Below are 26,652 nucleotides of genomic sequence, written 5' to 3'. Positions count from 1 at the left end.
AAATTGATAGTTGCTCCTGGACACAATTTATATCCATTTTCCTTCTGATTAAGTTAATAGTGATTGTTAACTTTTCTTAAAAAAAGAAGAAGAAGGTAAATACCCAACGTAGATAAGGTTATTCAGTACCACTAGGCATCGTTTCAAAAGTTTTCTCCATCACACATTGTGTCAACCTCATAATCTCTACAATAATGCCCACATGAATCGGTGCGCACGGGAGAAGTCATTTTGTAATTTATTGAACAATGCTCAAGAAACACCAAATATTTTTCCTAATTATAGGGAGGCCGAGGTTACTGGAGAGCCTCAAGGCCAAACAGGCCACAACTAAAGGCAGAACCGACACGTCATTGGTCGTTATTTTAGTTATAATTAGGCTTATAATTAGGGGGTAGGGGGGGTCTCTAAATACCACCCCTGTCTCCATTTAAAAAGCTCGGCCCTTGATGTTTATTGGGGAGGCCTCAGGAGAGAGAGAGAATTGGAAGAGATAGAGAGAGAGAGAGGGGAACAGCTGAAATAAAGGGGAGAGAGATTGAGGGAGATAGTGCTCTCTTTCTTTCTTTCTTCCTTGGATTCTTGATCCATCATGGCCTCAGATCTCTCTTTGGAAGAGATAAAAAATGAGACAGTTGATCTCGTAAGCACCCGCCTAAACTTTTTTAGTGATGCTATGGACACAGGTATCGAGAAACACATGTGTTCGGAGCTGTTTGATGCACATGGACCTTGCAATATGCATGTGGTTCCACACATCGTACATCTCAGAAAACAATCTGTATACGGATCTGTGTCTCGATCATTTTCCTTTCTTATGGGATATTTTTCAACCTTCGAAAGATAATATGAAACATAATATTCTTTGGAAAGCCATCCCAGTCCAGATCCATTACAATCTCAATTTCATTCCTACTTCAGACAATAGTTTAAGGTTTGCATGTGAGCAAATATACTAGGTTGAAACGAGTTGATGAAATGTAATTTCCTTGTTGTGTCACGTGTGTGCAGGAAAATATACCAATCGAGGAAGTCTTCGAGCAGCTAAAATGCACGAGGGAAGGTTTGTCCTCAGAAGAAGGAGAAAAGAGGCTCCATATCTTTGGCCCCAACAAGCTTGAGGAGAAGAAGGCATATTTTCTTTTTTCTTCTATCTTTTTCTTTGAATTCCTTGTTTGAGTTGTTTCTAATTACATCTTCTCAAGTTAAGATTCTTGAACTAATTTGTTGGATACAAATTCCCAACAGGAAAGCAAGTTTCTCAAGTTTTTGGGTTTTATGTGGAATCCCCTATCATGGGTGATGGAGTGTGCTGCCATTATGGCTATTGCCCTTGCAAATGGAGGGGTAACACCATCTCTCTCTTTCTCTCTCTCCACATGTGTAAATGTATATATACATTTATGTTTGTAATTATTTGTCTCTCTTTCTCTATAATGAAATGTTGAATTATGCAGGGGAAGCCTCCGGATTGGCAAGACTTTGTCGGTATCATTGTGCTCCTTATCATCAACTCAACCATCAGTTTTATTGAAGAAAACAATGCAGGCAATGCAGCTGCTGCCCTTATGGCAGGTCTTGCTCCCAAAACCAAGGTACATTCTTCACTTTTCAACAGGAGGTTCTAATCATATCGTGTGGTTGTCATTACATCAGGACAGACAAAAAAGTAGCATTGAGTGAAAATTTGTTTTTGTATTGCGACTAAGCTCATGCTAAGATTTTTTCCTGAAGGTGTTGAGAGACGGAAAGTGGAGTGAGCAGGAAGCAGCCATCTTGGTTCCAGGAGATGTGATTAGCGTCAAGCTGGGAGATATCATCCCAGCTGATGCTCGCCTTCTGGAAGGAGATCCTTTAAAAATTGATCAATCTGCCCTCACCGGCGAGTCCCTTCCTGTGACAAAGCACCCTGGACAAGAAGTTTTCTCTGGTTCCACCTGCAAGCAAGGTGAGCTTGAGGCTATCGTCATTGCCACTGGTGTCCACACCTTCTTTGGCAAGGCTGCTCACCTTGTTGACAGCACCAACCAAGTGGGTCATTTCCAGCAGGTAATATTCTTCATTTGGGTAATAGGTACATTAAGTCAGAACTGAGCTGCCCACCTTCCTAGTTTTAACCATCTTTCTTTCTTTGATTCATTTTTAGTAGAAATTTCTTGGCACTAAGCAGTTTGCCATTCCAATAACCTTATCACAGAATAGAACGATTTTGAATTTTTTTATTTTTTGATTAGGTGTTGACTGCCATTGGAAACTTCTGCATCTGCTCCATTGCCGCGGGAATGCTGATTGAGGTGGTAGTGATGTACCCAATCCAGCACAGGAAATACAGAGAAGGAATTGATAATCTGTTGGTGCTTCTCATTGGAGGAATCCCAATTGCCATGCCAACTGTTTTGTCTGTGACAATGGCCATTGGATCTCACCGGCTGTCACAACAAGGTGCTATCACCAAGAGAATGACTGCCATTGAGGAGATGGCCGGAATGGATGTCCTCTGCAGTGACAAAACCGGAACCCTCACTCTCAACAAGCTCACTGTCGATAAGAACTTGATCGAGGTTGGTGATTTAGCAACAATAGTACACCTTTTCGATGGAAGTGCTTGTTATATAGCTCATAAGGCCAACTTTTAGCATTTTTGTTCAATTCTGAATGCAAATTACATTTGCCGCAGTTCTTGCTCTTGTGCAAAAACAGACCAAATAAGCTCCATTTTGATGCTTTCGGATTCGTTTTTTTACCATTATCTACATTGCAAGCGACACTCGCTTTGTCAAGCTTTGTGGGTTTTGGGCTGAAATGAGTACTCATGATTGTAGGTGTTCCCAAAAGACATGGACAAGGATATGGTTCTCTTGCATGCTGCTAGGGCTTCAAGGGTTGAAAACCAAGATGCCATTGATGCCTGCATTGTTGGCATGTTGGGTGACCCCAAAGAGGTATTAACCAGTTCATCTATCCTTTTTCTTAAATATTTTTACCGATTGCCTGTGCACAGATGCCGGACACAGAAGTATAGTCGCACATATTTTGGTAAAAAGTGAGCATTTCAAATAGAACTAATAGCAAAAGGTTGTTTTCCAACGTCTTTAGGCTCTCGTTAGCAATACCCATTTTTAGTCTGTTTCTACCAAGTTTCAGAGAGATTGAATGAGGTTTTCTGAGCTATTTTCTGCTGAGGATTTTAGGCTAGAGCCGGAATCACAGAGGTTCATTTCCTGCCCTTCAATCCAGTGGATAAGCGCACAGCAAACACCTACTTTGACACTGATGGCAATTGGCACAGAAGCAGCAAGGGTGCTCCAGAACAAGTAAAAAAATTTACCCACTTGCCCCATCTTATTCACGAAGGTTTCTATCACCAAGAACATATCTAACTAAATCCCATTCCACTAGATCATTGAACTCTGTGGACTTAATGGAGCTGTCGCGAAAAAGGTCCATGAGATCATCGACAACTTTGCCGAACGCGGCCTTCGATCACTTGGTGTCGCCAAACAGGTTAATTTCCTTGACGTGTCATAAAACAAATGAGATGATTTTGCACTTTGCGATTTTCTCCACTAAGTTGAATCTGATTGCCTGTGATGTGTCGATAGACTGTCCCAGAGAAGACCAAGGAAAGCGCCGGTGAGGCATGGGAGTTTGTGGGTCTGTTGCCACTCTTTGATCCCCCTAGGCATGACAGTGCAGAGACAATCCGTAGGGCCCTTGACCTTGGTGTCAATGTAAAGATGATCACTGGTGACCAACTTGCCATTGGTAAAGAAACTGGGCGTAGGCTAGGAATGGGCACCAATATGTATCCATCATCTTCACTTCTTGGCCAGTGCAAGGACGAGTCAATCTCTTCGATACCCATTGACGAGCTCATCGAGAAGGCTGATGGGTTCGCCGGAGTCTTCCCTGGTAAGTTGGATTAAATCAAACAACACAAAATCGATTAACAAACAGAATTTACACCAAAACAAAATCTGTGGCCGAAAACTATCTTAGTGTGGCCGAACTTTGAACCCTCAAACTTAAAAACGTTGGCCGCAAACTTTAAACCTCTGGCCGCAAACTTTGAACCCGTGACCGAAATTTTTTAACCCATGGCCGAACTTTGAACTTGTACACGAATTATGTTGGTACAAACTAGGGACCTCTTTGGTTCACTTGCTCATTTGTTCGTTTGGCAACTGCCTAAAGAATATAAGTAAATAAGCAATTGGTTAGCTATACGCTTTTGCTTATTCTTGATTTGACTAAACTAAGAAATATGAACCAAACATTCCGTAAGATATGTACTAAGGTGTTTGATTGAACATCATCATCTTGGGGCTGTGCAGAGCACAAGTACGAGATTGTGAAGAAGCTGCAAGAGAGGAAGCACATTTGTGGAATGACAGGAGATGGTGTGAACGATGCCCCAGCACTCAAGAAGGCAGACATCGGTATAGCCGTGGCAGATGCAACCGATGCAGCCAGGAGCGCTTCTGATATTGTTTTGACCGAGCCAGGACTCAGCGTGATTGTGAGCGCCGTGTTGACAAGCCGGGCCATCTTCCAAAGAATGAAGAACTACACCATCTATGCAGTTTCAATCACCATCCGTATCGTGATGGGATTCATGTTCATAGCACTTATATGGAAGTTTGATTTCTCGCCTTTCATGGTCCTCATCATCGCCATCTTAAACGATGGAACCATCATGACCATCTCAAAGGATAGGGTGAAGCCGTCTCCGGTGCCAGATTCATGGAAGCTCAAGGAAATTTTTGCCACCGGTGTTGTCCTTGGAACCTACCTTGCTCTCATGACTGTCGTCTTTTTCTGGCTTGCAGCTGACACTGACTTCTTTTCAGTAAGTTTTTCGATACTAAACCCCGACAAAATCCAAGAATTTGAAATAGTATCACTAATTATTACATCATTTGCAGAATACTTTCGGAGTGAGATCAATTAGGGGTCACACCGATGAGCTCACTGCAGCTCTGTATCTTCAAGTGAGTATTGTGAGTCAAGCACTCATCTTCGTGACCAGGTCGCGAAGTTGGTCCTTTGTTGAACGCCCCGGTCTCTTGCTTGTCAGTGCCTTCATTGCAGCTCAGTTGGTAAGTCTTTTCAGAGCTTTTGTTCAATTTCTATTTGATTTTTTCTCCTGAGTCCTGATTTTTCTTTAAAGTGCATTTTTTTTTTTTTGGGAAAGTCTTTAAAGTGTATTTGATCACTTACAAATTAGTTATTGCTAATTGCAGGTTGCTACTGTCATTGCTGTGTATGCAAGATGGGAATTCGCTCGCATCGAAGGCATCGGATGGGGATGGGCCGGAGTCATTTGGATCTTCAGCGTCGTTACCTACTTCCCTCTCGATGTCCTTAAGTTCATCATTCGGTATGCTTTGAGCGGAAAGGCCTGGGATAATATGATCCAGAACAAGGTAATTGACACAAAAGCTTTATAAAAGCACATATCCCTAAAGTACAACTAGGAAAAACTTTTCATTTTGATTTTGTAACTAACCATTTCCCCACCACACCCCCTTAAAAATGATCTAGACTGCTTTCACAACTAAGAAGGATTACGGTAGAGGTGAGAGGGAAGCACAGTGGGCCCTAGCTCAACGTACACTTCACGGGCTCCAGTGCTCAGATTCACAAGACCTCTTCAACGATAAGAGCGGCTATCGCGAGTTGTCTGAGATAGCCGAGCAAGCGAAAAGACGTGCTGAAGTTGCCAGGTACATACTCGTCTATTTCAGTCACAAGAACAGTTACTATCTTTTTACAAATTCGGGCGAATGTTGTTTCTGAATATGGTCTTCTACTATGGTTTTGTAGGTTAAGGGAGCTCCACACACTCAAGGGCCATGTTGAATCAGTGGTGAAGCTGAAGGGATTGGACATTGAAACTATTCAACAGCACTACACAGTTTAAGACCAAGGATGGGGATTGAGCAAAGCCGATAGCTGGATAGGGGAAAGACTGTATCAGAAGTGCAAGTAAATAGCAGAGAGGGATTTTTCACATAAGATTGCTCAAAGAGAGGTTAACAGATGGAATGCAATAAAATAAAGCTGATGCTTCTTTAGATATGCATTGTTCTAATTTTTGCTATCATAATCCTGTGTTTATCCGATCATCTTCTTCCTCTTTTACTAGGAGTACAAATCTTAGAGCAAACGGAAAGTCTGTTCATACACCAGGACACGGGTTCGGAACCATTTGGTGCGTGTTAGCCCCACGAAATAATGAGGGGTCCACGTGCATCAAATGATTCCGAACCCATCTTTGCCCGGATCTATACACGTAACATTCTCACGGATTTCAAACATCAAATCATGCGGATTAAATTCATTATAGCTGTGGCCCATCAAACACCAAAATTGGAAATCACACCATACACTTGATTTCTGGGTAAAATACACGATTTTTGCACAAGATCATCATAAATTAACCGCGTCCCGCTCAAAGATGAAGTATCAGATAAACAGAAAAGTTAAGATTAGATTTCGACAATGTTCCATACAACCTAGGAACAAAAGGTGCTAGATAGCTCAAACCCGAGATACAAAAAGTTACCCAAACTCCAAGCTTTAGCATTATAATAAGGATCATAAGCAACAACACCAACAACAACATAACATAACCCATCTAGTCTCCAATCATTGGGGGTATGGGCGGGGGATGATTGGAGACAGACCTAACCTTTGGCAATATATGCACAAAGTGGCTACTCTCAGAATACCACTGAAACAGTGGCCCCCCTAACCTCCAAGAACCGAGGAGCTACAGGGACGTTTTGTTGTAGAACCATACCCCCAAATCAAAGCCAAATGGCATCAGAGAGGACAGGCCTAGAGACCCAAATCAATTTATGTGCACATTATCATACTTCCTTCATTGATAGTCCAGAGCATCGGTATGCACAAAATAATAAGGATCATAAGCACAAATTATAAATACATGTGCAATGATCCGACGTTTATGTGGTGGTTTTACACACGATTAACCACGCTAAGTCCAAGAAACAAGTACTTTACCAAGGCTCATGAAGCAAACACAAAACTGCACTCCATCACCTTGCTCTCCCAAAACCCTTCAACTCGACATGTCAATTCTCCTCTCTCAATGACTTGAACTTTGAGGCAACTTGAAGGATCCCCCGGAATAGAGCATATCGTAAACAGGCTTAATTCTCTTAGTCAAGACTACGCTAAGTACTGTGCCTATAGCACAAACGCCAGACAAAACCAGAAATGTAAGTCTAAAGCAATTTGGACCCAAGCACGAAGTACTGTGCTGCTTTTCTGCTTCATTGTCATATACGAAACCAGCAAGGAGACCAGAGAAGAGGAGAGCACCAAGTGGGTTCCCCAGTGAAATGAAGTTGAAAAATATTCCGAAATTCTTCAACCCAAAAAGCTCAGAGGCAGTTGGGACCATAATAGAGAACTGAACGCCGTAGCAGATTCCAAGTACCCCAATTGCTATATAGAGTGTACCGTCAAGTGCAGAAGCAAAGAGGAGGTATGTTAGGATCATTATTATTTGAGTGAATGTCATCCAAATTGTCCTTGGGATGGTTCTTGACCTGCAAATTGGAAATAAGGAATAAAGCTGGATGTTATGACAAATTACAGCAAATTGTCCTCAGGATGGTTAGTAAGTACATGACGCTGAAAAGGATTAAGCAAAACAAACAAACAGGTACTAGTAAACTAATAGAGCTCCAAATAAACCAAACCAAGTGTTGTGTCCTAGTCAATTATGGTCTCTGTAGAGATTCAAATCACAAGCTCATTGTCCATTTGAGTCAGTGATGCCAAATTTTCTAGAACTCCCAATCAGGAACACTTCTGAAATCCGACCAAGGATTTGTGGAGGAACTAACGGAAGTAAAGGAAAAGATGAAAATAAAAGGATAAGATGACAATGAAACGAAAGAGCTAAATTTAATTGTGGTTTCCCCATCATTTCTTTGCTCTCAAAAAATCCTTCCGTAAATCCACGATCAAACACAGTCCTAATATAAGCAATATCTTGATGGGTAATGTGTTGAATATGTAACTTGCAACACATCCTAACCATCAAAATTAACTTCCCCTTCCGAAATTTGGTTTTCTACAAAAGTTCAACAAACGGAAGAAGACATAAATCACGCCTCAGTAAACTCCTCGAATTAATTATGCAGAAAATTAACAAATATGTAAATTTGTCACGTCACCTGACAAAATGTTCAGAAACTGTACCCCCGCCGAGACGCCCCACGAAATTACAGAAGCTGAATAGAGATAATAGGGTCGTCGTATCATGAGCACCTTGAGCTATTCCTATCTGAGCCAAGTTGTTTAAAACAGTAACCCCTGAACCAACACCAGCAAAGTAAACCAAGAACAGAAGCCAGAAATCCGCCTTTATTAAAGCTTCAAGGAACTTGAAATCCTCCCCCCTTTTCGGCCTTCTCTTCTTCTTCACTGCCCCCTCTCCCTCAGCTAGAAGCATATCCACATCTGAAACACTGTCACTCTCATAAAAACTTGCAAGATTTGTGGCTGATATAGATTGAGTGAGCAACGGTTCCATTTTGTCCATGGACTCTACTGATTGACCAAGTGTTCCCAACTTACTTCGATTCGAGGGATATAATGTCATCTTTAATGGAATAGCAAGTGGAGCCATGAGAAGTAGCACCATTAGAACAAGAAATGCGTAGGACACGAAAGCACTTAACGAAACAAAATGATACAACACTGTGGTTGTGAGAAGGTACAGGCCGAGTACGACACTGGCAGCTTGGATGAAGAGAAAATGACAGTGCTCCGCAGTGTCTTCCCCAGAAGCGGGAGTACATGGTCTAACAGCAAACATCATGAGAATACATAGAATTGGGATCCCAAGACTGAGAAACAACAAGAGCTTGGAAGAGGAATTGTGAAGCAAGATGCCGAAAATTTCAGTATAAACTGCAGCACTCAAACCCCCATAGCCTTTGAGAATGCCAGCGACAGTGCCTCGACTGAGAGGGAAGTTTCTCATGTTTGTCACAAGTATAGCTGTTCCAAGCCAAGCATTGCTATTGGCGGCAACACAAAGCGCAAGCCATAACTGCCATCAAATTAAAGATAGGCCTTGTCAATCGAAGATGAGAGCTCAAAGTACAGGGGATGAAAAATAGGCCTTGTCAATTGTTGTGAACCTTCTTATCAATGTGTTTCAAAGAAATCTGAATTGGCACGAATGTATGTCGTTGATTTGAAACTCAATCATCCTTAATTGATGAGTCATGCTGATTGTCAAATCCCGACCTAGATCCCCTGTCCGACTCCCACCTATCCGACCCGCCTGCCCCACCCCTCTCGGCCGTTGATCTCGCAAATCAACGGCTGAGATGGGCTGAGCATGTTTTGCTTCAAAACAACGTCGTTTTGAGAAAAAAGTGCTCGGCCCATCTCAGCCATTGATTTGCGAGATCAACGGCCGAGAGGGGTGTGACAGGCGGGTCAGACAGGGGATCCAGGTTCGTCAAATCCACATGGTAGAATGCTCTGAGCTCGTTATTGGTCAGGCATGCATTGGGATAATCAAATTGGTAAATGCCATGATTCAGTGCATTACGTTCATTTATTGAATATTGTTGCCTCATAAGGATTCCTCTTCATCATAGAGAGAAGGACAATGAACTACAAAAATTACTAATGATTTTTGTAATGATTCTCCAAAAATTACTAATGATTCCTACAATGACCGGAAAACCAAAATATGTATTTGCAAGAAATTGCAATTATAGGCCAAAAAAATTAATGAATTTTTACAGTTACCTATCAAATAGATAAAACACGAGAAATCCAAACGTATGCGAAAAATTACAATGATTACCAAAATACCCACGAACCCACCAAACGGGTTCGCAAAAAGTTGCAATTCCAGGCCAGTAACATTAACAACACTATTCATATCTTATGCTCTCAACTTGGAGTTGGAGCATCTCCGGCCCTTGTACTCAAATTTGAGTGGAAGCTTCATTAATTCATGGACAAATTCAAATCTAAACACGGATTTGGATAAAAACTTTATTAATGACATAATCATAAATTGTGAAGAGCAAAACAAGCTTCAAAAGTTCGAGTAAAAAAGTCGGGGTTTTTTTTGGCTTTATCTTGGATATTTTAAAAAATATATGGGTAAAAGTAATATTTTTCAATTCATTTCGTCGAGAACAATCAATAATCTATAAAAGTTTGGCGTAAACATAACAAATAGCATAAAAAATTTGAATAAGAACAAAATTTAAATAAAAAAAAAAAAACCCGAAGAGGTAAAAGGAACGGAATTTGGTTAAAACTCAATCTGGTACGAATTTGAAAAAGTTTGAGCCTTCATTGATTTGATTAAAAATTGAGTACAACCCCAATCTGATATGAGTTCTAGTCAAGGGCTAGAGTGAATTTTTTATCTGATTCTGATTCAGATTCAATTAAAAAGAGTAATGGTTGGAGATGCTCTTACCAGCCAATAAGGCAAGGACTCAACAGTACGGCTAACGGCGAGCCACAAAACTCCATAGCCGAAGAAAGAAAAAACAGCACCGATCAGAAGCACGACCCACGGCGGGAACTTATTGCAGGCAATGCCCGGAAGGATCCCGACGTTTTCCCCGATATCGTTGGCGACTCCCAGCATGGTGAGCTGCTGCTGACTGAAACCCAGAACGGATTTCAGCGAGTGGGAGTAGAGGGGGAAGTTGAAGGCGTTTCCGGATGCTATTTGGATCCAAACCGACGCTCCTAGGCCCACCCACGGCGGCCGGGTCCCGCCTTTGAGAGTCACCATTGATGGGTATTGGTTAGATTCGAGGATTATCCAGTTTTGGGTTCTCTCAGATGTGTAGATGGAGAGCTATTTTATTTATGAAGGGGGGGGGGGGGGGGGGGGGGGTGGGCGGGCAGAGAGAAAAGAGAAAAGGGCAGGGGAGGGGTGATGGGGAAGGGAGAAGGTTCCCGTTTTCTTCGTTTTTCTTTTTGTCTGAAGGTGAAAGCGGGTAGTGCTTGTAGTTGCATTGGAGCTTTGCTTGGCAGAGAAACTTATTCACGGCAGTAATAACCAATCACGATCGTTCGAAAATATTTTGAAGAATCTGAATTTTGATAAAAAAAATATCCGAAAAAGTTTAACTCTTAGCTTGAAAAAATTTCATTAACATTAGAACCGTCCACAATATTTTCAAACTATCGTGATTGACTCAATAAACATCTCGAGCACCACCGTTAAATTCCTTGGCATGCTGGCAATTTGGAAGTTTGATCCTTTGGACACATATATTATTTTTTTTCTCTTATCCGAGTCCTTTGGACACATTGATGGGGTCGAAAGTGGTCTTCGTAGTACAAGATGTCGAGGGAGGTGATAATCAAAACTTGTCTCGCAAAGAACAGAATTACTGTAGTTCCTATAATTTGTGAAAGATATCTTGTCGGTAATTGAAATTCTAGTCTTATTAATCTGAACCCTACCTATCACTAACCGAGTTGAATTTTGTTTATTCTTCACTTAAAAAGGTGAACATTGCCTTCCTTTCTATTAGTTGAAATGATATGAATCTCACCACAGAGTGATGTCATGTTTGCCAAAAAAATGTATTGCACGGGTGGGACCTACCCTATTTCAACCAATAAAAAATGAGGGTAATGTTCTTGCACGTATGGGGCCTACACCATTTTAACCAATAAGAATGAAGATAATGTCCACCCTCTTTTAAAGAGGATGAACAAAATTGCACTCATCATTAACCCCAAGGGATTGTTTGGCCTAGTTGTCAATTTATGAAATTTAGGAGTTTTATATCTCATAAGATTGCGAGTTCAAAATTTTTTTTTTTTTTGGTCACTATCAACATTTTTTGGATTAATTCAAATGGAGCAAGTCACTTTTACGACACTACGGTACCATCCTGATTTGGGATCACAGAAAATCCTTGCCCCTAACATATAGTAGAATTAAACGAGACGTCTCTGGAGCTCTTGCTGCTTAATTAACAGCTCAATTGCTTTTGTTTGGAACTTAACTTTTGTAAACTTCATTAGATTTATGAGCCACGTGCACTGCTACTTGCTTCTTTTTAGGACCTGTTTGGGGACAGCCAATTCTACTTTTGGGTGTCCAATTACCAGGTTAACTTCCCTGTCCCTGTATATAAAAAATACACTACTACTATATCACAATCAAGTACCTCTCCTTTCCTTACAAAAATCATCCACTTTGAGGTTTTGCAAAGTCAAATGAAATTATTAAATTCAAGTAAAGCAGACAAAAAGATCTTCTTGACACCACCATATATATATGCCTTAGAACAGGGGGATTGAGCCACCTAAGGACACATTATCTACGTCCGGTTTACTCAAACGAATTCAATTTTGTTCACTTATTATTTACTAGTATTATCTAGGTCCGGTTTATTCCAACGAATTCAATTTTGTTCACTTATTATTTACTAGTATTATTATTTAGCCGACGACCGTGTTAATTTTTTTTTTCTTGAAGCTAAAACAATAGTATAATAGACCGACGAAGACCCTTACTACACGCCACGGTGTCGTGGAGAAATTATTGTTGCTTATATTATCAACATCATAAAAATGAAAGAAAGTTTTGACTGTAAAATAGAGAAAGTATACTAGTAATTTAAAGATTGATCTGATTTTTCTGCATTTAGCTTTTTAAATCTTGACCTACGAATCAGGGGTGTACGTTTGGGCATGGAAACATATGTGTCTTTTCTACTGCCAAAGCCTTAAAAGCAGGGGAAAATGATGGCTCAGGACGTGTTTTTTATAATTAATACTCACCAAGGACATACTAAGAACATTTGTTAATACTGAAAATATTCTCAGTAGATATTAATTATCAAAACACGTGTCATTTTCCCAAAAAGGTAGTATCCCATTTGCGCCTTACAAGATACTGAAAATCTCATTTGCAACTAAATAATTTGTGCACATAGTGGAGAGCAAAAATGAGTGCGAATGCTACGTGGTTAGTGGTTTTTGGTTCGACAGTCAAGGGTGTTTGAGTTAATTTTTGGGTAACTCGACTAATCTGTTTTCCAATTCAGTCAAAGGCAGACCATTCATGTCGGAATTAGAAGATTTACAGGAAATTACCTTCTTGCAGCCTGATCTAAGAATCAAACTTTGGTTAATCACATGAGGAGCAAACGCAAACTGCAAACCTACTAATCAACCTGGCTAACCCTTGGGGGCTGACGTCGGTAGTGGTTGGCACTATGATACCCTTGACTAATAAAGCGCATTTTGAAGCCCCACTAAGGAAGAAAAAGCAATGGAAAAGGTCAGCCACCACTAAAAGTGTACATAAGTAAAATCAAATGTTCCATGTATTAATATAGTCGGGCCCATAAAATCTCTTTACTTCTCGTAAAATTTTGTAGCACTTAACAATGGGTCTCTATTGGTTAAACTTTCTTCCCAAGAGATATTTTGCGGAGTTGCGCAAGAATGGTTACAAATGATTTTAGTTAGCATGATTTTCTGTTCAGAGTACGATAGAACACGTTTTTGCGCAACAAAATTGTGGATAGAGGGCTAATGAACGTGTGTCGATTTTTCTTACGTATAAAGACATTAGTCTTTATTTATTGGACTATTGGTGAACTGTATGAGTCCCACATTATGTACACGTAGCTTTTATCTTATTATACGCTTCAGGTGAAAAAATAAAATAAGTTCTAACACGGAGAAAGAGCGAGAATATCTAAGTGAAGTGTCATGCATATGTTTATATTTTGTTGCGTGTTTTGTACAAGTTATATGGCTTTTATTTTAGCAAGTGAATTATGGACACACTCTTTTGTACCTAGAGATGATGTAATCGTTTAGTAGAGTTAAAAATCAGGGCGTGATGTAATCGTTGTTTAGTAGAGTTCTAACACATAGAAAGAGACATGTGAATTTACAAAGGGGGAGAAAAATAAAAAGAAACGTTGTTCAATGAAAGCAACAAGGACACATATCCATTAGCTTTGGACCTCCAAACCCAACTCCTCTTCCGTGCACGATCCTCAATACTTTCTCTGTCCCTCCCCTGTTTTACTTATACATGTCCCGAATTAACTGTCAAATTTCAAAATCAATGGATCAGATTATGTAAATTTCCAAATCAATAGATCAGATTTAGTTTCATTAATAAGTTGGAAATTCGAAATTGAACAAACAAATCGAGACGGAGGGAGTAATTTTTTTCATGGCCGCCAACTTAAAACCCAAGACCGCAAACTTTGAACCTATGGCCGCAAGGTTTGTTCTTGGATTTCTCTTCGTTTTCTTGGACTGACTCAAGCCCATTCCTTCTGCAGTGAGCGGTCCAATCTGCTTTCAATCCATTGGCCCATTTGATATACATTGCAAAGTCAGACATTTTCAGCCCAATCGAAAGCTATATAGCCCTCTCTGCACTAAATTTTCATTTCGGTATATATTTGTATTCCCTTATTATTACTATTTTTACAATTTTTCATTTTGGACAGCTGAGATAATGCACTACAGCAGTGCGGATGTGCAATACAGGGTTCCCGGATCCTTTCCCATCTACTCTCGGAAGTCTTGCATTAAGATTTGGTTGCGATTACTTTAACGTATCCCATACCGCTACATTTTTTTTTTTTTTGGATAGTATCTGTTACTGTACTTATTTTAGGTATCTGAAATTTATTCTAAAATGAATTCTTACCACCATGACATACACAAACAAAAACTGTCGGGACAAACTTTTGATAGATAGAACTCATACAAACTGGTGTGACACTTTATTCATGCACATGCAATTTATGGTTTTTTTTTATTTAATCAACAGTCAATTAGCATTTCATATCGAATGCCCGAAGGCAAAAGATTCCATCACAAAATACAGGAATGAACCAAAACTACCAAATCAAATACATGAGTCACTGCAAAAAGCACATAGGCTACAGATTCAAGGACAACTTGTCGAAGCAAACGTACACTAAGTGCCAGTATGATCGAGAATCCCGTTTGTGACTCACATTACATTTCACCCAGAACCTTTTGGCTCATGATTTTCCACCGATTGAAAATGGATAATCTCCTATGTTGCTTACTAGCTAGGAGTATCTTTGTCTTATTTTTGTGCTTTTGTTTTTCTCGGTCTTTTTGTTCTTAGCATTGTATAATTTGTATCCATGCCCCGCCCCCACCCCCCCCCCCCCCAAAAAAAAAAAAGAAAAAAAGTTAAATACATTTTATTTAAGTTCCCAGCAATGTGGGACCTTAGCCAAATAATTCTACGGTAGGCTCTCCACTTTCGTTTTTAAATTTTGACTTGCATTTGTACTCTCAATCATCTTAATTTTTTCGGGAATTTTAACAATTTCAGATGTTTTAATTTTAAATAAAATTTTATTCTTGCGATCGTGCTCCCGTGCACGCGCATTATGTGACTATGGAAGAAATAAGAGTGGATGTCTAATATGCCTTGTTTGGAGGTGGCCCATATGCTCTCCGTATTGAAAGGAGTATTTATTGAATTTTCTCACCTAATGTGTTGTTCTTATTGGTTATGCTATTTTTATAGTAATTTTAAATAATAAAGCCTACTAACAGAAAATTGTGTCTAATAATATGCTTAACAACTTGATATGACACCATATGATTGTTGGTTGAAAAAATAACTACTTTGCAATCACCAATCTGGCGTGCAACATTTATAATTAAGCTTTGTTAATCGCACTATGTTTTGATATAACGAGTAATAAGTAGTGGACTTTCTTTTCTTAGATTTTCTTTTTGTTTTTTGTCAATTGGTAGGAGAGATTATTACGTCATGTATGAAGTACATAGTACTTACATCCATTGTGTAAGAGTTCACGAGATAACCAAACCCAACAACTGAACCAACAGTACAAATAAGCCCATCAAATGTACCACAATCACTATAAGCCCAACTCAATTAAGGGGAGAAATAACCCTAACAAATATAAAGGAAAGAACATTCACACGCAGGTGGAAAGACTTGAACTTCTGACCTCCTAGTGAGGTGCAAGAATCTTGGCCAATTGAGCAGAGCTAACCGGCCAACCGGCCAATTGGTTCTTTTCTTATATTCACTAGTTGACAATAATGAATGACTGAAAGTATTCAAGCTAATACAAAATTATCAATGGAATTGTTGATTTTTGGCTTACTCATTTTATAATTTCCTTTGATGATTTGATCTTGTAAGCTATTATCTGTACTGTGAAAAAGAAAGTTGATATCTTTATTGGTAAGTTTGAGTTTGTTGATTTCACCCTCCTTACAATGATGGTAAATAGATGAACAAAGTGTGGGTTCGATAAAAAAACTAATCCGACTAGAATAAAAAAAATTTGATCCCATAGCCCCGTTTCAGAAATTTCAATAAGTACTTATTTTTTAAGAAGACAATTTTAAGGTAAAAAATTACGTATCTACGCAAATAATTTTTCTAATAATATGGATCTTGTTTGATACTCCAGATCTTATCGAGATCTTTTAAACAGTGCAAAAAAAAATTGAAAATTAATTTTTCATTTACATAATTTTTGAGTTTGAAAATGTAAAATAAGCTGCTTATTTTTTAAAAAAGCTTCTGGAACGGGGATCGTAACTGCCCGAAAATGAAGTACTACTACTAGATAGTAGATTAGAAGGTTACTTTCCTCCATCAAGAATTTGAACCTAGCAAAAGTAAGGTCACTTTTAAACACATGTTTGTTCTGATTAAAAAAAAGAAGAAGCTTCCAGCGTATATTTGGCAGTAATTTATTCATATTTACTCATTAGTAGTGGACAAGTCAAGGCCTTGTGGAGGTCAATTTGCAAAGTCTTGATCATTTGAGTAAAATAAGGTAGGTAGCTTTTCATGTCATGATCTGTTAGAAAAATTTATACAGTATTTGTCTTACTTCAACTCAACTCATCAATAAGTAGAATGATTTTACTTGTGCTTGGTAAATGAGGGTGAATAATTCCGTCGCTTGAATTAGTTGAAAAATTGAAGGGTGGTCTTATTCCACTAAGTTTTTTGGGAATTTTTTTATTTTGTCTTTATTCAATTTTTTTTTTACATTTGTTAATTTTACGCTTAACTTTTGGAAATTATTGATTCGTCTTGTAACGCCCCGATTTCTCAAGAGATTTCGGAAACATTAACCCTAAAATACACTGAATTTTACAAACTATTAGGCCCTTATTTATCCTTATACAAAAATTACAATTTCAAAATAATACAAAAATCTATGTACATTTACTTAATAAAAGCAACTCCAGAGCGACTCAAATTTTAACACGAATTCCAAGCAACGTTGGCCCAGACTCCGTTTCAGGGGTCCCACCTGTATCAACTGCTCCACTGTGGAATCCTGCACACTCTGGCAAATTGAACGCCGAAGCAAACGATTTGCCAGGATACAAACGTATCCTGAGTGATAATTCACTAAGTAGAAATCCTAAAACCCAATACCACAATATGCAGATCAACAATATAATAATTAATAATACACAAAAAGTACAGAATAATAACACATCGTCTTTTTCTTTACTATCCATCATCTTACATGTAATCTAAGGATTCTCTCCGCGAGATCCTTTCCTCCCACATTCACTAACTACAATCGTCTCATGGGTCCACCATTCCTCTTGCTTGTTCTGCACCAAGGTCCTAGGTGAGCGCATCTAAGTTATGTACCGAGTATGTTCTCACTTAAGACCATAACAGGAGGATCGAGTCATCCCATGACGTATCGTACATTAGGGTTGGATATCCACTACCCCACGCTAACTATAACCGTCTCATGAGACCCATTCTCTTTCTCCAAGAGAAACTTCCCATGACGTATCATACATTAACGTCTCACTAACTATAACCGTCTCATGGGACCCATTCTCTTCCTCGAAGAGAAACTTCCCATGACATATTATACGTTAGCGTCACAATACCGGGCCCCTCAGATAACCCATTTCAACACAGGGCCCCATAGGTTACCCTTGCCATTACTATGGCTCAAATCACAATCCACACAATCACACTTCCAACACTTTATCAATTTCCATTTACTTAACATCGTCTACATGAGTCACTACTCGTAACCACCCAGGGAACCTATTTTTTCAATCTACAGCCACAACAAAATATCGCACGGTTCAACATTTCAACTAAAAGTACTAACAACACATAACCATGCGATAAAATTAATCATGTCATAGAATTTATCATGCGAGTAACAAAATAATATTCAGTCAAACAATTAATTACTACACTTAAAATTAAGTGTATTTCTCTCATTTAGAAATTTTATAAAACATTTCTACTATTTAAACATTTTCTTTAACTCTCATATTATTCATAGATTTTACAAACAAATTTTTATTGAAAAATACTTATTGCTAAATTTAGTATTTATTAACTATATTAAATATTAATATGAGATTTTTATAACAACAAAATTATGCGAGGCTATTCTAGTCAATATTTATTAGAGTTAAAGATTAACTAATATATAATCTAAAATATTTCTTGTTTACAATCTAAATAAATTTTTACTAGTAAAATATTCTTGTGAATATTTCATAAACATTTATTTACCCCAATAATTTATTAAACACGTAAACGTTCACTCAATACAAATCAATAATGCATCATCAATAATAATTTCACAATCTAACACTTGTTAAACGATCATAAATTTTCACAGGGTATAACACTAATCATTCTAGCACAACCGGACTAAATTTTAATATAAATAGGGCTAAAAATAAATTGATAATTTAACAACAGGTCATCATATTCAATAAACTTTAAATCTAAGTAACTCCGTTAAAATGCAGATAAAGGTTTCGGGTTTCCGGAAAACTACCTCAAACGCGATTCTAAGTCCGGATAAGTGTTGTACAGTGTCCGTAGATCGCCATGGTGGTTCTGAAATCTCGAGGCAGCGTCCGGTGGCACTCCAACAGGGCCCGCAGCGGCGGTGTACCCACGAAACTCACGGTGTGTACACACCTACCGCCACAACTCTCTCTCTCTCTCTCTCTCTCTCTCTCTCTCTCTCTCTCTTCTAGACTCAACAATAGAATTGGGAGAGTGAAATAATATACTGGTATTCAATTTTTGGATTTATGTGGGTATGTATAATGAGAGAGAATAAGGTAGTGAGAAGGTGAGAGGATAAGTGTAGAAGTGATGGAATGAGGAAGGAGAGTGATACTGATAATGATAAAAAGATAGGGAACAAGTGCCACATTTGGGGGGTTTTCAATTCTAATGTATGTGGACGCATGTATGTACATGGTGATGATGTATTTGGACGCTTTTATGTATAGGATGAGAGATAGAGAAGTGGAGAGTTAGTTTGAATAGAGTTTTACTTAGGGTTTAGATAGGAAAGATAAGAGATGAATATGAATCACTGATTTCCTGTATATCTAAAGTTTAAATACATATCTTATACAATAATGCAAATAATATCAATTGTACACATAATAATATATTTTAATTATTCAATCTAATTAATTATTGAATTAGGAATTTAACAATATAAATTTGTATTAAAAAAAATTGGGTCAAAAATTCGGGTCGTTACACGTCTCGTCAAGACAAATTGAAAAAGTAAAAAATTGTATGATTTTTATCCAAATATTTTTGGAAATATCTAAAATAAAGCCCAAAAAATCGGGTTTTGGAGCTTTTTCTTGGATATTTTTGAAAATATTTCGATAAAAGGCATTATTTTTTACTTTTTCGATTCTTATCTTCGAGACGAATAAATAATCCACAAACATTAGGTGCAAAACTAACAAACGCAAAAAAGAATTGAATAAGGACTAAACAAAAAAAAGTCCCAAAACGCTTAGTTGGAACAAAACCTAATGAAAAACAAGCTAACTAATAGCGCATTTGTTCATTTTTGATAACTCAAGTGTCCGGATCACCTTACACGCATATCGGTAAATTATAGGGATCTTATTCCACTACGCACTTGCCTTAAAACTGATACCATTTCTTGTTTAATGGGTTTTTAAGAATTAGTACGATAAAACAATAGCACAAAGCTCATACCCTTTTAAATTTATTTATATTCTAAAATTGGCACAAGCTCCCGGGGAAATCCTATGGGGCACTCTGCTCTACAGGGCAGAGGGCTGTAAGGTGGCTAATTTGACAGTCCATTTTGGCACATACTGTTCGGATCTGGATTGTTTATTGATCGGATTAAAATTTGAATCGTATATTATCGAGATGAACAGTCCACATCTGTTTTGGGGCGCCCCTACAGGATTCCTCGTTCATTCCCAGGCAAGACTCAGGTTCGAGTCTTGTCAGTGGCAAAGAAACGAGGGATTTGTTCCTCTGCTATCATGTACCTGGTGGAAGTAGGTTCGGGGCTCTTGATTTTGATGGGGATGGAGCCCATTCCCTGGAATATCCTTTTGTCAAGTACTATTATCTATTTCTTGGTGGAAATCATCCATCGACCACTAGGCATGCAGGTGTCCGCAATTTGCATTTATTATTTGTCCGTCTTTGTCACATTTATATTTATTTATCACGTCAACTATTTTTTAGGATCCTTTTTCTATTGCAAAATTCTAGCTTTGTCTCTCCGTCTAGATACAGTTTCTCCACCGCTTTCAGATTTATTTTTTGTGTCTGATTCCCCAAACCGGCTTTAAACCAACATATTGATGGATTTTAAATAGTTTTTGCAGCGGCTTGTCCAATGGACCGGTTGTTTTCAACTCAACCTTGATGATCGGACTGATTCATGCTGTAGCGCTCGTCGAATAAAAAAAAATCCTTAAGAAATCATTTGATCATAGTGTAGAGCTAGTCAAACAAAAAAAAAACACAAAAATCATGTTGATTGATACCGGATCAATATCTGATAATACCGCGTTCATACTAAACCTAAATAAATAAATTCTTTAGCGTACCAACTGGAATTGCATACACCAATTGACGCAAAAACTATTCCGCTCCTGAACAAGAGTTTTTTTTCGATATACGTGCTGCTTACAAAATCGTTTATAATGTTTTAAATAAACTTAATAAAAAACGGAGGTAACGGGATTCGTTAAACTACACGTCAAATATATAACAGAAAGAGCACAGAAGCCAACAAATATGTTGACGAAATCAAACAAAATTTGCAGTAATTTGAAGCAGTTTCTTGAACAAGATTGGCACCTGAAATCTTGAATGATAATCTTTGCAGTAGAGAAGATCAATCAATTGGCTACAAGAGCCACGATTCTATATGGTCCCGTATATGTACATACCCGCAAAAGGCAAAATTTGTTCACGTACGACCCGAAATATGGTCCAGACTACATAAAAGATGATGAACATTACCTTCATCTCCATCCGCCAGACTTTGCAAGAATTCACCGGGATCTTATACCGCCACCGCCGCTGCGTATGTGGCGGCCGGAAGTACCTCCTCCTTGCTATCAGGCCGGTAAGTCAAGTATGACGGGCTGGGGTCAGGTGGGCCAAGTCCAGCATCCTGTCAGGCTTGCCAGGTCCAAGGCAGAAGCCCAAAAGGGCCAAGTTAAGTTGACCCATTGGCGATCGAGCGTGATAAAAGGACACAAGGCTGCATCAACACCCGCGGGTTTTTTTATGAGATAGTCAACGCATCCCAACAAATATCACCGCAAAACCGAGACGTTATTACCGGAAAACCCACAGGCTCATCACGATTCACACGTCGTTCGCATTGGACATAATAGAAAGCCGGCTTGGCGTTGGGTTAAACGCGGCGCGCCGCCGCTGCTGGTGAGACGAAGGCCGGATCAGAGCCGCCAGGGCCCTCCTAACCAGATCCCCTTCCACCGTCCCGATCCGAACCAGCGAGTTCGTCATGGCCGTTCTCCAGATGTTAAGCCGGTTCGACGGGAACTTCAGTTTCTGATCGTTCAAGTTCTTGTGAAAGCTGCAGCGGAAGGACCCCGGGTGCGTCGTGGGCGAGCACATGCACGTCCGCTTCTGATTCTCCAGAGGCTTCTTCTTCACCACCTGGTTGTTTACGATGTTGTTAAGACGGGCGGAAACGGAGAGGGAACGGATCGGGGAGATCGGACGGTCGAGAGGGAAGCGCAGGGAAGGGGTCGACGGGGGCGGGATGTGGAGATTGACGCGCGGAGGCAGAGGGGAGGTGGGTCTGCGGCGGTCAGGGGTGGGCGGGGAGGGGAGTTTGGCGGAGGGAGAGAGAGAGCGGAGGACTGGGCCGCTTGATCTCCGAGTGGGAGCCGACATTGAGAGAGAGAGAGAGAGAGAGGGAGAGAGAGAGAGAGAGAATTCTTGTCCCGAAAAGGGAGCGTTTGGGTGCCCAATTTGGCAAAACCTTTGGACGTCTCAAGCCCTGTAATTACAGGAACTATCGATCGAGACGATTAGTATTTTATTTTAGAGATTTAAAATTCTTTACGCCTTCTTTACGCTGGCGGTGTAAAGTTTTATTTTATCTAAATTAATTATATTGCGTCATGTTACCATGTTTAAATAATTGGAACCACTGTTTTGATAACGTGAGGCAATATAATTGATTTGGAGGAAACAAAAATTTATACCGACAATGTAAAAAATTTAATCACCTTATTTTATTGGAGTAGTATATTTTAGTATTTCCTTTCTGTATTTGGAGCTATCGTTGAAATTAGGTGATAGCAGGGCTCAATTATAAACCCCCACGGTTATGATTTGATTGAGTTGGTATCATTAGGCAATTTAAACGAATAATAGAGGGTTGGTGTAATTAGGTATGCATATTGTTTTTTGGTAGGAGTAATTAAGTATATGTATAGGATAATTTTAAGTACAATTTTCAACGTTTCATAATTTTGTACTAATTTTTTTCCCTAGAGAAAATTATGCTATGCCACCCATTACCTTAATTGTCACAACACAAACTTCAAAAACCCGAGTCAATATGAACCAAGTTACACAGTGAGAAAAATGCAAAAATTCTAAAAGTGTTTTACTAAATAAAATAAGTATTTATTTTTTGAAATTACAGGTATTGTACTGTGAGAGAATGACTTGTCTTGTAAAGCGAAAAATAAATATTTAAAAAATAAAAACTTTAATGAGATTAATGATTGAAAGTAGAGTTAATGAATATTTTTTGAGTTGATTTCAAAATGTCATCTAAACGAGGCAAGTGTCACTTTTGGAACATGATATTAATAGTCAAATTACCTAATGAATTAGCGAAAAGTGTTGTTATCAAAAAAGCAATAAGTTTAGTATTACACACAAATCCACAAACACTTATACACTACACACAATAGAGGTGGCTTTCACATACACTGCACACAATAGGGGTGTATGGGGCCCACCTCTATTGTGAATGTGTGTGTAAATGTTTATGTATGTTGAAAAACAGTGAAGCTATAGTTTCCGATGGGAGTAATTTCGATCAGAATCCTGACGTCCTGCCGGGCACACTCCGGCCACCAGACGGCTGATCCGAACCGTCCAAAAATTCTAAAAAAAAAAACCAAGTGGGCTTATTCGAGAATAAACGGCATCCGACGTATGTAGGTAGCCGATCCAAGCACTTCATTTTTGGCCGATCCAAACACTCTATTTTTGGCCGATCCAAACACAAAAATAGATTGTTTGGATCGGCCATCTACACACGTTGGATGCTGTTTATTCCTGCAACGGCCCACTCGGTTTTTTTTTATAGAATTTTTGGACGGCTCGGATCGGCCTTCCGGTGGCCGGAATGTGATCGGAGGGGCGTCGGGATTCCAATCGGGAATTTGGGTCGGCTTTCTGGTTGAAAAATTACTTGTACGAAAGGAACAAAAAACAAGTTTTAATACAATAACTAGAAGTGGGTTTATTTTTTCGGTTGGGTTTGGTTAAGACTGGGCGATTATGGTTGGGATACCGTGTGGTGGAGGTACCAAAACGACAAAAAAGAGCCGTCTGATATAACTTTATGAGCAACTGAAAAATTTATTCCAGCTTTGTTTTACTCCCTCCAGTCGGACTTTATGGTTCCTTTTACGAGGTGTTTGGATGGCGGTGATGAAGGGGGATATGTAAGCCGGCAGGATTTTGTAGTCTTGGTACCCCTCAAATTCGGTGTTTGGTTGAGTTTTAGGAAGATGGAGATAAACACTGTAGTGGATTCATCTCCTTCTGGAGGTGGATTTGTGAAGGGGCGGAGGTCAGACCCCAGCGTTGGCTAATTCGGGAGTTTTCAGACTGTATTGGGATTTGTCCCACATCGGTTAAATATTTTTTCCAAAAACTAGTATATGAGTTTGGGCAGCCTCTTCACTCTTAGCCAATTGGTTTGGAGTTGGATACTTTAACATGGTATCAAAGCTAGAGTTTCGGAGGCTTTTCCCCTTTGTTTGTGTCATAGTTACACTTTATTTCATTGTGATTCGTGTGTTCCGAATCCTTTGTTGACCTCTCCACGTGCGAGTCAGGGGTCGCACGTGCGGGGGAGTATTGGAATTTGTCCCACATCGGTTAAATATCTCCTCCAAAAACTAGTATATGAGCTTGGGCAGCCTCTCCACTCTTAGCCAATTAGTTTGGAGTTGGATGCTTTAACAGACTGTTTTGCTCTTCCAAATCCCCCATTGAACCAGAAGAGAGGAAAAAAAAAATTTAAGAAATTCGGTCATAGAGAGAGAAGACTACCGCTCATCCCTGGAGCCTCCCTCGTCGTCAGAGCTGCTCGTTTTTCAGTTTGGTTGGTTCTAATTCATAGATTAGGGCTTCATGCTTTTGAGAGAGAGATGGGGGAGAAATATGTGGTGATTGTCGTGGTGGTTTTGATCTTGAAATGCATATTGGGATTTAATCCCATACAATTCTCATCTTTCTTTTTTTGATCAGAGGGCTTTGATCCAATAGGTGGGATGCCACCCCTCTTTTTTTCTTGATCCAATGGGTGGGATGCCACCCCTTGATACGTACAGTAGTTTTCTTTTTCTTCTCTCGTTTTTAATCTTTTTTTTCTCTATTAAAATTGAATTTTCTTATAGTATTGTAGAGTCTTCTCACAAATTAAAAAAAGAAGAAGTTAATGGTATGAAATGAGAGTCATATGAGAAAAAAATTCCAATAAAAAAAGGTTTAAACATTTTAAAGATTTAATGATAAATATGTATTTACTCTAATTATAATGAAATTAATCTAATTTCTCTCCATTAAAATAACAAAGTGGAGGCAATTAAGTCATTTGACACCTTATCCCATCATATCCACCTTCCAAATCCCACTTCTCAAAAAATCATTCAAACACCTCATTACAAATTCACTATTTTTAAAAGATGGGGCCACCCTTCTTAACATATCACTCCTCATTACATACCCACCTTCAAATCTACCCATATTTTATATCCACCCAAAACAAATCCTTTATCCAAACAGGTCGTTAGAGATTTCAATTTGACTATATCTAGGAACAGCACGACTGCACTTACCGCATGTTTTCACCGCTCTGTTTTACTGCACGCTTAATTTTATCGTTCGTTTCGGCAATCAATGGTTTGAATTCAAAAAAAAACTCTTTCGGGTAACTCTTCTCGGAAGAATTATTTTAAAATCTGGACCGTCCAAAACATATTTTGACAGTGAGATTGAGTGCGGTAAGAGGAGCGGTAAAACCGTGGGGTAGGTGTAAACTTAGGCTCTGTTTGTTTGGGCGTAAAATGTTTTACCTATTTTTCGGTGTTTGGTTGTATAAAAAAGAGGAAAATATTTTACATGTACAAACATATTTCATTAATTGGATGAAAATGACTTACTCTTAAATTTTCGTTGAGTTATTTTTTGAAATGAACTCGCTGCATTCTACTACAATTTTCACTACTCAGTTTTCTCGATCGTCAGTCCTGACCGACATTTAATTTCCCTCCCCCCCCTCTCGAATTCTATCGTTAAGCCTTCTCTTTCTACACAATTTTATCGATTTTTGAAAACATTTTTCATTTGCCAACCAAATATCGAAAAATAAATAATTAAAGTTTATTTTTAAAATAAAATATTTTACATGTAAAACATTTTATATTAAAACAAAAAGAACCTTAATGTTTAGGGAATAAATCACCACACTTATTATATTTTTTATTTTCTCTTCTTACCCTTCAAAAGATCATCGTTGTTTGTCCAATGATCTTTAATTTCACAAAGCAAGGGTAAATGGGTGAACTCGTTAATATTTTTCCATCACTTTCAAGAGTAGTTTATAGTAGTACTACTAGTAGTGGAGTAGTACTAGACCCCATTCTATTGAGTAACATTTTTTCCACATTTTTTTTAAAACTTTTCTGGTTTTGTCTTTATTCAAAAAAATTTCGCATTTAATAGTTTTACACCTCATTGTTTTACTTTTTCAATTCATCTCGTAAAACTAAATAACGCAAAAAAAAATTCAAACAAAAACAAATTCTAAAAAAGACGTAAAAGTTCCTATTGGAACAAAGTCCTAATTTTGGAGATAGCGGAAGGTGAATGATTGCCCCGTTGATTGTATTTGTCATAGCTAGGGAAGGTGACACGATTTCTTTAGATTCCACGTAGGAATGGATCATGTGTGCATGCATTTAGTATTTATGATGATTCTCTTTCTATACTTTAACGTT

General features: G+C 38.7%; 3 protein-coding genes and 1 non-coding gene across 4 annotated transcripts; 1 reads left to right on the top strand and 3 right to left on the bottom strand.

Annotated features, from left to right (window-relative positions):
- The first annotated feature begins 425 nt into the window (after positions 1-425).
- On the top strand, positions 426-6,144 carry LOC131320306 (ATPase 8, plasma membrane-type-like). Its single transcript, XM_058350971.1, has 15 exons — positions 426-643; positions 1,012-1,131; positions 1,249-1,347; positions 1,458-1,595; positions 1,735-2,049; positions 2,235-2,561; positions 2,823-2,942; positions 3,192-3,314; positions 3,400-3,504; positions 3,603-3,912; positions 4,335-4,849; positions 4,926-5,099; positions 5,244-5,426; positions 5,545-5,726; positions 5,827-6,144. Exons 1-15 carry the CDS (start codon positions 593-595, stop codon positions 5,921-5,923), a joined length of 2,859 nt encoding a protein of 952 aa, XP_058206954.1. The 5' UTR covers positions 426-592; the 3' UTR covers positions 5,924-6,144.
- A 324-nt stretch (positions 6,145-6,468) lies between these two features.
- Positions 6,469-10,988, bottom strand: LOC131320307 (protein NUCLEAR FUSION DEFECTIVE 4-like). Its single transcript, XM_058350972.1, has 3 exons — positions 10,496-10,988; positions 8,214-9,094; positions 6,469-7,580 (listed from the first exon to the last, which is right to left on the bottom strand). The coding sequence occupies exons 1-3, from the start codon at positions 10,817-10,819 to the stop codon at positions 7,115-7,117; spliced, it is 1,671 nt and encodes a 556-aa protein (XP_058206955.1). The 5' UTR covers positions 10,820-10,988; the 3' UTR covers positions 6,469-7,114.
- Positions 6,785-6,892, bottom strand: LOC131321468 (small nucleolar RNA snoR100). Its single transcript, XR_009198513.1, has one exon. It is a non-coding gene; the product is annotated as a small nucleolar RNA snoR100 (small nucleolar RNA).
- Positions 10,989-21,231: 10,243 nt separating the features above from the next.
- On the bottom strand, positions 21,232-22,394 carry LOC131320304 (uncharacterized). Its single transcript, XM_058350969.1, has one exon. The coding sequence runs from the start codon at positions 22,292-22,294 to the stop codon at positions 21,740-21,742; it is 555 nt and encodes a 184-aa protein (XP_058206952.1). The 5' UTR covers positions 22,295-22,394; the 3' UTR covers positions 21,232-21,739.
- Positions 22,395-26,652: the final 4,258 nt, after the last annotated feature.

Source organism: Rhododendron vialii, chromosome 3a, assembly GCF_030253575.1.
Source record: "Rhododendron vialii isolate Sample 1 chromosome 3a, ASM3025357v1".
Lineage (NCBI taxonomy): Eukaryota > Viridiplantae > Streptophyta > Magnoliopsida > Ericales > Ericaceae > Rhododendron > Rhododendron vialii.
Note: the sequence above shows the minus strand (reverse complement) of the source record. Positions and strands in the feature narration are given on the sequence as shown.